The sequence below is a fragment of the Hyperolius riggenbachi genome, chromosome 7 (genome assembly GCF_040937935.1).
Source record: "Hyperolius riggenbachi isolate aHypRig1 chromosome 7, aHypRig1.pri, whole genome shotgun sequence".
Lineage (NCBI taxonomy): Eukaryota > Metazoa > Chordata > Amphibia > Anura > Hyperoliidae > Hyperolius > Hyperolius riggenbachi.
The window spans coordinates 271290814-271301619 of record NC_090652.1 but is presented as its reverse complement, the minus strand read 5'-3'; the positions used below and the strand labels follow the sequence as shown (position 1 = coordinate 271301619).

At 45.3% G+C, this 10806-nt stretch overlaps 1 protein-coding gene across 1 annotated transcript in view; it reads right to left on the bottom strand.

Moving 5' to 3' along the window:
• Positions 1-10806, bottom strand: part of ACVR1C (activin A receptor type 1C) — a 168542-nt gene that overhangs the window by 18164 nt on the left and 139572 nt on the right. The window contains exon 4 of the mRNA XM_068245750.1: positions 5360-5590. Within this exon, the coding sequence (XP_068101851.1) occupies positions 5360-5590 (231 nt within the window). The remainder of the gene's footprint in view (positions 1-5359; positions 5591-10806) is intronic.

Below are 10806 nucleotides of genomic sequence, written 5' to 3'. Positions count from 1 at the left end.
GGTTTCTATCTGATCCTCCTAATATTAGGTACATACTACCAGGATTATCCCAGCAGCCTAATTTTCGCCATAGTGCCCCTTTAACTATCTAACTGTAAAACTTTTTTTATTATTACTTTCATCAGCATACTCTGGTTGATTTTTACAAATAAACATTTTAAAATTGATAGAGGTTTGCGGTGATAAAGATGCAACTTTCCACAGATATGATATCCATGGTTCATTTTCAGTATTTTTAGGTATAGCTATTATTTTTATTATTATTATTTATTGGATTCATATAGTGCCAACCAGTGCAATAGCAAGAGACTATGGAGCCTCATAACATAATTTTTATGGGGCCCTCAGATGTAGGCACTCATGAGCAATGCCACCTGCCCCTACCCTATGCATATGAGATGACTGGGCGATTTTCATTTACACTCTGAAGATCAAGGATGCTTGTACAGAGCAAAAATGGTCATGAACGGTAGTTTCAGGCACTATGAGCTTGATTCACTAAGACAAATAGCATGCCTTATCAAAGTTAACATGCCTTATCAGAGTAGCCTAGCAAGTGCTACGAACCCGCAGGGGCTCAGGGTAGGATGAGTGGAGCTCTTGTCATTGCCAATTAGCAGGCATTAGTTCGCTATGCTAACTATGATAAGGCATGCCAACTTTGATAAGGCGTGCTATTTGTCTTAGTGAATCAAGCCCTATGGCCTGGTGCACACCAAAATCCGCTAGCAGATCCGCAAAATGCTAGCAGATTTTGAAACGCTTTTTCTTATTTTTCTGTAGCGTTTCTCCTAGCATTTTGTGGTTTTGTGTAGCGGTTTGGTGTAGTAGATTTCAGATATTGTTACAGTAAAGCTGTTACTGAACAGCTTCTGTAACAAAAACGCCGGCAAAACCGCTCTGAACTGCCATTTTTCAGAGCGGTTTGCGGTTTTCCTATACTTTACATTGGAGGCAGCAACGCCGCCGCAATCCAAAATCTGCTGCAGCATGGGAGTATGCGTTTCTGCAAAACGCCTTCCGCTCTGGTGTGCACCACCTCATTGAAATACATTGACCAAGCGTATCCGCATCCGCAATCGGATCTGAAAACGCGACCGAACCGCTCTGGTGTGCACTAGGCCTCTAAGTTTAAAAAGTACATTCTATTATGTCTGGTTATTTAATTTACATTCCGATAGGACTATCTACTCCAAAAGGCAAGGGAGGGGCAGGGAAGAGCATCGGAGAGGACCTACCAGGCCCCTAGAGAGGAGATTCTGGGTTACAGATCAAAGTGGCTGTGATGTTTTGTCTAACCTTTGTGTATTCTATTCAGAAAGTAGGAACACAAGGATGATAAAAGTTTGGGAAATTTTATAGGCTAGTTAAAGACTTCCAGGCAGCTGGCCAAGGGGTGGCTGGAAATGGAAAAGGGATTGCATTATTATTATTATTTGTTGTTTTTATAAAGCACCAACATATTACACAGTGCTGGACAATAAATAGGGATACATACAGTGTAAAAAAAGGGTGAAAGACATAGAGGTAGCAAACGATTATACAACATAGCACAAGGTTATGAAACAAGAGGCTGCAAACAGGGCCGGATTTGTACTTTTGACCGCCCAAGGCCACTGTCACCAGCCGTCCCCCTTTAGTATAGGTAGCAAGATGACCCCTCCCCCCTTCGCTCCAGTATAGGCAACCAGATGACCCCTCCCCCCACCCTCTAGTATAGGTAGCCTGATGACCCCCCAGTATAAGTAGACAAAGACAAGACAAGACAAATAACATTTATATTGCGCTTTTCTCCTTGCCGACTCAAAGCGCCAGAGCAGAGCAGCAGCCACTAGGGCGCGCTCTATTGGCAGTAGCAGTGTAAGGGAGACTTGCCAAAGGTCTCCTACTGAATTAGTGCTGGCTTACTGAACAGGCAAAGCCGAGATTCGAACCCTGGTCTCCTGTGTCAGAGGCAGAGCCCTTAACCATTACACCCTCAGCCAACTGCCAAGTAGCCAGATGACCCCTCCCCCTTTCCCTCCAGTATAAGGTAGCCAGATGACTCCGTTACTCCCTCCTTCCCCCCCTTTCAGTATAGGTAGCCAGTTTGCCTTCACAATGCAGCAGCCATCAGTGTCACTCATTTCTCCCCTTGTTTCCAGTGCAGAAGCTTCCTCTTCCTTTCCATCTTCAATGCTGCCCAAGTACGTAGCCAAACGTGTACATAGAGCAAGGTGGCTGCTGCACAGGCGGCTAGCAGCAAAGTACCGTGGTCAGGCGCTCATCTGATCTCCCTGCATTGCAGAATTTGCAAGCTTGCAAATGCACCAGGTTAGCCTGCTGCTTTGGTGCCCTTGCTCCTGTGGTGCCCCAGGCCATGGCCTAGGTGGCCTTGGCCTAAATCCGGTCCTGGCTGCAAATGGAATACTAAGGGTGCAAATAAGGAGCAGCACATGGAAACAGGGAGCTGCTGCCTAAGGGACCTCTACAGAACTGAAGGAGGCTGCTGTACATGAATGTTAGACATGGAAGAGGGGGCTGCACAAGGAATAGGAAGAGGTGCTGCACATGGAAGGGAAGACGCAAGGAAGTTGGTCTAAGGGTGGAAAAAGTATAAATTTGGTTTTGAGGACTTCACAGTCAATAGAGAAGCTTCAGTCCTTGTACTATGATAACCACTTTATACAATCTACAAACAGTAGTCAGTTCTGTATGGTTGCATAACGCTACTATGTTAATTATTGTAGTTGCGGCCATGCTAGTAAGTATCGCGGTAGTGATATGTCTCTACTGCGTGGCTAATGAAAGCATCGGACGTTTTTTAGATACACAAGCCACGCTGCCACTAGCGCACGTAGCCTGCATGAGGGATAATTAAGTCGCGCTACTTCAATAGAGCTCGTAACAGCATTTAACTCACACTGTTACATCGCTGTAACAATAATGAAACAACCCCTTTGTGGTGAAACCCCTCCCACAGTGTGATGTCAGGACTTAGGTCCTGACAGTTTTCTGTCTATGAGCCTTGTTGCATTGTGGGAAATAAAAGCTATTTACAACTGCCAAGCAACCAGTATCTCCCTCTGTGCATATATAAAAAACAACCTCTTAGCCTATCACATTGTTAGGGGGTGTGGTTATAGATGATGGCACTTTTTGCTGTGTGCTTTTTCTTCATTTCTGCCAGTAGTAAAGATGATGGCTTGCAGGCTGATTGTGGATCAAACAATATGAACAAATTACATGGCAAATATCAATAATTTCTTAAAAGAATACTATCGATGTATGCATTTATTTTTAAATGCTGTATGTTGTAGCACACATTAGGACAAGTACTAGGAGCAATTTGATTCCTCACACAGCTGTTCCTCTCAGCTGTTAAATCCTCAGTCAGTTTTGGCTTCAGTGTTGGATACAAAATGTATCTAAATACTGACTGCTCCCAGAGGGCTAGACCATGTCTCTGCAAAGGGGAGTTGCTACCAACTCCTCAGTTTATAGTTTAATTATCACCTTGCTGAAAGAATCTTGTTGATATGGTGGTAAGGGGTTAAAGATTCTAGCAATGTTTGTTTATTATCTTTGCTTCTCTTTACTGATACAGATACTAATAATGCTAATTGTAAACAGTGGTCTGCCCCTCTCAGCAGCTTGTAAAGTGGATGCAGCCTGGAGTGAATCACCACAAGCAGGCAGCCAGGCAAGCAGTCTGAGTGTAAACACAGACTAGTGTTATAGCTAGTTATATTCCAGCAATATTACAGCTCATTTAGTTACCTGCTACCACCTCAGATCAGCCTATTTCTCCTCATGTCTCCCGCATGCTGTGAGTGACACAGTGAAATATATTTGTGGGCTGTGTGAGAAATGAATTTTTAAGCAGAAATAGAGGGAGAGAGACCTGGGTGAATAAATAAAGTGCCCCTAGCACTAGGGGTAATGTGTACACTAATATAGAGTATTAAAAAAAAAGTTGTTTCAATTGATAATATTCCTTTAATATCGCTTCAATTTTTTAACTTCTTGCTTTGCAATGTTTTAATTTATTTTTTTCCTCGTTTTGCTGAAGTTCCTGGTTAGCCAAAATGAGGTGCTACACATTGAACATGTCTCTCTCTTGTGCCACTTTTTTATTGCTCAATTTGAAACCCTGAATTTGAAACTCTCCTCAGCTGTGGAATGGTCAGTGCCCAACAACATAACACCACTACCAATACAACTGAACTGCCTTTTGAATGGTTTTTCAATGTGTATCAATACATATTGCACAAGTGGCACGACTCACTGAGCCAAATACATCTGCCAAGCACTGGCAACCTCGTTGCTGCTCAGTAGGGAATTTCTAAATTTGATGGAAAGTAATTCTAGGAAGGATATCTCGACCACTCCCCAGTGGGAATTATTGGTTGAATTTCTTCTTAGAAGCCACATAGTTCATTAGAATTTGGAAATCATTTTGTAAGCTTTATCTCCCTTTAGTTAGATTTGCTGAGGCACTTATTTATGGACTACAATAGGATGTCTGGAAACTGGGAAATATGCTTATTTATTTGGTTAGCTCAGACTTGATGTATATATCACAAGGGATAGGCTGACTTTTTGACACTCTAATTTTGGGAGTAAAATGGGGATTTATTGGGGTAATGTGTTTGGTCTCCCCCATATGCAGAGTGTGCTGCGGGGCACAACACAGAAGATATAGCTTGAAGCTTCCTATCCTTGCTTCCTCTAGTGTTCCCGACAGCTTTCCAAACTGCCCACTAAAGCTCCAGGATTAATGCGGTCACATGACAGTGAGCCTGGAGCTCTATTGGCCGGTTTAGAAGCTGCATGGGACACTAGAGTAAGCAAGCCAGAGTGAGGATGGGTAGCTATACCTTCAGTAGCATGGTTCATGGTGCACTCTGCACCCGACGGGACACTTGATTGTGCACTGTGTGGGGGGCAATGGTGGCACATAATGTTCTTAGGACAAAAGTGGGGGGATCAGCATATGGCAGGAGGGCTTAAAGTGTACCAGAGACCAAAAAAAACAAAAAACGTTTTACACTTACCTGGGGCTTCCTCCAGCCCCATGCCCATGGATTGTTCCCACGCCACCATCCTCCACTGCCTGCAGCTCCGATATTGGGTCCCTCTTGCGCAGACTGGCCGCGACTGACAGAACTAAGGGGACCCGATACCGGAGCTGCAGACAGTGGAGGACGGCGGCGTGGGAGCGATCTGTGCGCATGGGGCTGGAGGAAGCCCCAGGTATGTATAAAACTTTTTTTTAACCCTGGTCTCCTTTATCTGTGCGTATATATGGTATAAATCCAAGTATAAATTTCATGTTGGCAAAAGTTGCCCTACTTCTCATGCCATGTATTTACATTACCTTTATTGTCAGCAGCTATAAAACCAAGTATATTTTCATGCCGTAGCATGACCGTCTGATAGATTTCAGCTTCACGGAACCAAGATCTCTCATCCCGAGAGGAGAAGATTTTTACCGCCACATCCTCTCCGCACCACTTTCCTCTCCACACTTCTCCAAAACGTCCTTTCCCAACTAACTCTTGGATGATGACCGTCCTGGCGATAGTTCTTTGGACAAGCAGAGGTAGCCCTTCAAAAACAAAGCAAAGAATGAACCTCTAACCTCGACGCACTGCTACCACACTCCAATGAAAACCTATTACCTGTGTCATGGTGCGGTGCACCGGAAGTCCTCAATCTGATGTGCTTAACTACGTTACCGCACGTACCGGCGTCGGACTGGAAGTCATGTAAGTCTATGGCAACGCGTGTAAGTGTAAACACCCGCCACAGGTTTTACGATTCGTACACGTGCGGAAACATATTTTTTGTAATAGCTTCCGTGCACGTCATCAATTGGCCTTCAACTTACACAATTGAGCTAAATTGGGCTATAATCATTATGGATCAAGCCCTATTCCAAATGGAATACTCATAAATGGGGAGGTAGAGGTCGTTAGACCTGTGCTAATCACTACACACAAATAAACAAGAAGTAGGACAACCTCCCCTCAACTTCTAATAAAGAGTATAAGACTTGACGCTGAATAAACTTGTAACAAATTCTTTATTAACCAACAACCATTTAGCTAAAAACAATTAAAACAACAATGAAGCGTGGCCTCCCAGGTCAATTGGCCGGCAGGAAGTGAATGTCACTTCCTTCTTGGCCGGATGCCACACAGGGAATACCACTTAGTAACATGGTATTCGCTGAAGGCCTATTTCTAGCAGTGCAGTGCAGTGCGTCGACCACAACGCACCACCAATATGCAGCGTGAAACCGGCCTCAGGAGGATGGGGGAAGCCTCTTTAGGATCCAGAGGCTTCCCCCTCCCAAGATAAGTACCTTCCAGGGGCTGTTTTTTTTTTGTTGCCGATTCACTTTAAAGAGGGAATACTCCTAACATGGGTGCATGTGACTGCAATAGGACAACCACTAATTCACCAGCCTTTCTGGAAACTTCTTTTTACTCTCATATGACCATTCATCTTTTCTCCCGAGTTTTCTCCTATGAGATAATTTTTCATCTTCAATTTAAAATAAAATGTTAGCACTTTTGCAATGGACAAAGTATCAAAAAGTAGGTAAAAAGTACTGTCCAAGTTACTTTGAGTATTTGTTTGCTTGCTGGTGGTTTAAAAGGCATTTTATTGACAAGCTTGAAAATATCACCTAGGAGAAAACTCTGGAGAAAAAATTAATTGCATATGGGCCCAGGTGAGATATGGAACATTTTGCCCCTTTTCAAAAAATCCTGTCCAGATTGCACAATTATGAATGATCTCCAGGCATAGAAAGTCAGCTCTACACTAAATCTGGGGCTTTTGCCCTACAGCACAAACAGCTAACTACTAAGCCACAGTGCGGCCCAGGATAGGCATTGTGCGATAGTCCTCATTCATACAGTGTCCTGTTCCAGCAAGAAGTGCTTGTATCTTCCACTCATCAGGAGGAGTGTGATGATTTGCTCAGCTGCCTGTGCAGACAGGCAGCCCTTTGACCATTGTGTAAGTTTGCATGCTGCAGGACTCTGGAAAGAAGAGTTTCTGTCAGTTTTGCAGCTTGTGCTTGCAGAGGAATTTGCATACGTTGTCATGCAAATTGCCTGGCCACATTCATTGGAGGCGTGTACTATAAGTACTATGGCCTCGATTCATCATTCTCTTTGAGATAACTTTTTCCAGTTTGTTAAATTACCGAATTCGAAGTTTAGCGATTTCTAGTTGTATTCATCAAGGTTTTTCCTCATTCGGTGTGAATTCGATAACAATTCGGTAACCATTCGGTAACGTGTCGATATTTCCATTTTACAGTGGTACTTTAACACAAGGCCATAAGATTCCCATGGAATTGTGGGTAAAAGGCAGTCCTTTGAGCACTACGTAGCAACATTCTGAATAGGGCTTAACACCTGGACCAGGATTCTGAAAGTGGTTGGGACAATCCCACAATTTGATAGGAGCCTTTTCTAAAAAATTATAGTGCAGCTAGCAAATTAGTTAACCCTGACACTGCCTGTGTTCTCTTACAAGATGATTCAAGAGAAATGCAGATGTCGTGTTATAGCAAATAAATCTATTCTCTTACAAATTTATATGGTTGCAGACCTTATTCTTGCCCTTCTGCGCCCTTAAATCACTCTCAGCTGATACATAACCACTTCAAATGGCTCCATCTTCTCTGTCAGCAATGATCTGACAGCAATAACGACAGAGCAGTGAAGGAGATAACTAATCCTAAATGTAACGCTAAACCACGCCCACTTTCTTTTTCATGAATTGCACTTTATTCCGTTTTAGCGAATCGTTACCGAATCGTTACCGAATGTTCGCTAACAGCTGTAGATAACTTTGATGAATCCTGAAATGAAGTTAACAAATTCGGTATTTTACCAAACTGTTGTTAACAAATTTGCTAAGTGTTGATGAATCGAGGCCTATGTCTTTCCCACAATGCTTGGCTGGTCATTTCCCTTCCATGCTCAGTTCCTGATGGACACTGCTGGAGTGTCAGCCATTGCTATCTAGTATAGTTAATTCCTGGGGGTTGCTTTAGGCTCCCCTTCTAGCCCAGTCAGGTTGTATTATCTGTATTGCCTGTTCTGTCTTGTCTTGCCTGTTTGCCATTGTCCTGTCCCTATGGTGGTTGACAGGAAATGGTTCTGATCTATGTTCTTGTAGTCTAGCTGGTGCAGCGGTTGCTACCAGCTATCTCTTCTGTTCTGTTTCCTGGGATCGCGCTAGCTACTTTGTGCTAGCGCTGGGGATCCTTCTGTTCTGTCTTGTCGGTCGCGATTGCGCTGTCACCAACGGCGGTTGATAGTGAATCGTTCTGTCTTGCTGAGATCGCACTAGCCGCTAGCGTTAGCGGCTGTGGATCTTTCTGATCTATGTTCCTGCTTGGATCACACTTGCTCTGGCGGAAGAGCGGTGGATCCTTCCTGCCTAGTTCTTGTTTTTCGTGTGTCTGTCTTGTCCGCTGCGCTTGCTACAGGCTCGGTGAGGTAACCGTTAAGCAAGCGCTCGCGTCCCCTGTTTCATGTTTGTCTGTTTATGGTTAGTTAGGCGTGCTTGTCTCTATTGTGCTTATCACGTGGAGATCGCGCATAACCGCTTGCACTGTTGCGAATGAGTGCGGTGTTCGCGGTTAGCTAGCGGTTGTTGTTTTCCGTATCTCCTTATTGTATTTGCTGTGCCTTTGCTACCCTTGTATTCTATTCTGTTCTGCCTTGTGTCACGTCTCGCGATCGCACCTCTCGCGATCGCGTTCCTATTTCGTATCTGCTGTTGTGTGTGTGCGTGGTCGCGGAGTGGCGACTGGATTGGCGCACACACATACAACCTATCCCTTTTGCTCAATCTCATTCACTATCGCCTCTCTTGCGATTGCATTCTGCGCTTCGTACAATTCCTGTCTGGCACTTGTGGAGGTACAGAGGATTGGTTCCTCTGCACTCCCCAGCGCCATCTGCCGACAGGAATTTCCCTCTACAGGTGCGTAGCACCTTTTGCTGGGTTCCTGCAAATTATACGCTTGTGGAGAATCTCCGCCGTGTCAGCGCACGCGTTGTGTGCTGATCACGGGGAAAGTTCCACAATCGTTACAGAATGACCAGCCCAACCCAAAACCCCAGTGTAGACGGAATTTCCGATTTGTACGATTTTGTCGAATATGGCTCTTGTACCTTTAAGAGATTTAAAAAACTTGAACCTGAATCAGCAGACGAATTTTTGTCTGAGTGTACGAAACTGTTAGCGAACCCTGAATTCCAATGCACCCCAGTGTCTACCTGGGCCCCCCAAATGGTCTACATTCTGTTGGGGGGCGAAATGTCAATGTGGGGTTATGATGTGTTAGATCATACCACCCTGAGTCAAAGACCCCTGGAATTCTTGGCCTTTTTAATTCACAATTGGCTGAGATTACCTCAATTACCATACCCCCTTAATGAGTTGTTGTCAGCAGCTCAATCAGCTGTTCCATCTACTCTTTCATCCATAAAGCAGCCATCCAAAGCCTCTAAGTCTAAACGTAAAAGATCTAGGAAGGCTTCCCAGCGGAAAGATCCGTTGCCCATGGCAACCACAGATAGAGAGGTTATTTCTGTCAAGTCTGAAATGGGCAAAACCATGCAGTATGATAATGATGTTTATAATGCATCTGCTGATCAGTTTCCAGGTTTTCTGCCCCAATCCAAAGCTTATGTGGATCCTGCTATAGGTAGGATCGCACACTACATTAACCACTTGAGGACCCACCCTTTACCCCCCCTTAAGGACCAGCGCTGGTTTGAGTGATCTGTGCTGGGTGGGCTCTGCAGCCCCCAGCACAGATCAGGGTGCAGGCAGGGAGATCAGATTGCCCCCCTTTTTTCCCCCCTATGGGGATGATGTGCTGGGGGGGTCTGATCTCTCCTGCCTGCTGTGGGTGGCGGGGGGGGCACCTCAAAGCCCCCCTCCGCGGCGAAATCCTCCCCCTCCCTCTCCTACCTGGCCCCCTTCTGGAGATCCGGCTGCACAGGACGCTATCCGTCCTGTGCAGCCAGTGACAGGCTGTCTCCTGTCACATGGCGGCGATCCCCGGCCGCTGATTGGCCGGGGATCGCCGATCTGCCTTACGGCGCTGCTGCGCAGCAGCGCCGTACAAATGTAAACAAAGCGGATTATTTCCGCTTGTGTTCACATCTAGCCTGCGAGCCGCCATCGGCGGCCCGCAGGCTATTCACGGAGCCCCCCGCCGTGATTTGACAGGAAGCAGCCGCTCGTACGAGCGGCTGCTTCCTGATTAATTAGGCTGCAGCTGGCGACGCAGTACTGCGTCGCTGGTCCTGCAGCTGCCACTTTGCCGACGCACGTTATGAGTGTGCGGTCGGCAAGTGGTTAAAGCAGTTAAAAAATCTGTTCTTGTTCCTGAACTCCACCCCTATGGAGATTATTTGGATACTGGCCTGTTTGAACCCCCATTTGCTTCCTGGGATGTTGGGGCCTTGCTGGAGGAATTCGATTTTGATTGGAAAGCCTTTTGCGATTTTTACATCGCAAAAAGCGAAGATGTCTTCAATGCTTGTCTTGACTCTATGTACCTTCTGATTGATTCCGATGAATGTGACAAGGATGATGTGGATCTGGTGATCTATGTATGGCAAACGATTTTGGATGAGTTGCACACACACCAACCAATTGATTCCAATAAAGAGACATCGTTGTCGGATGATTGTTCCTGCCTTTCTGGGGTAAAGCATGTGAGTCTTGACTTTGTGCAATCTGAAATGAATGAGTGTGCCGCTGTGGTTGATTCCTGTG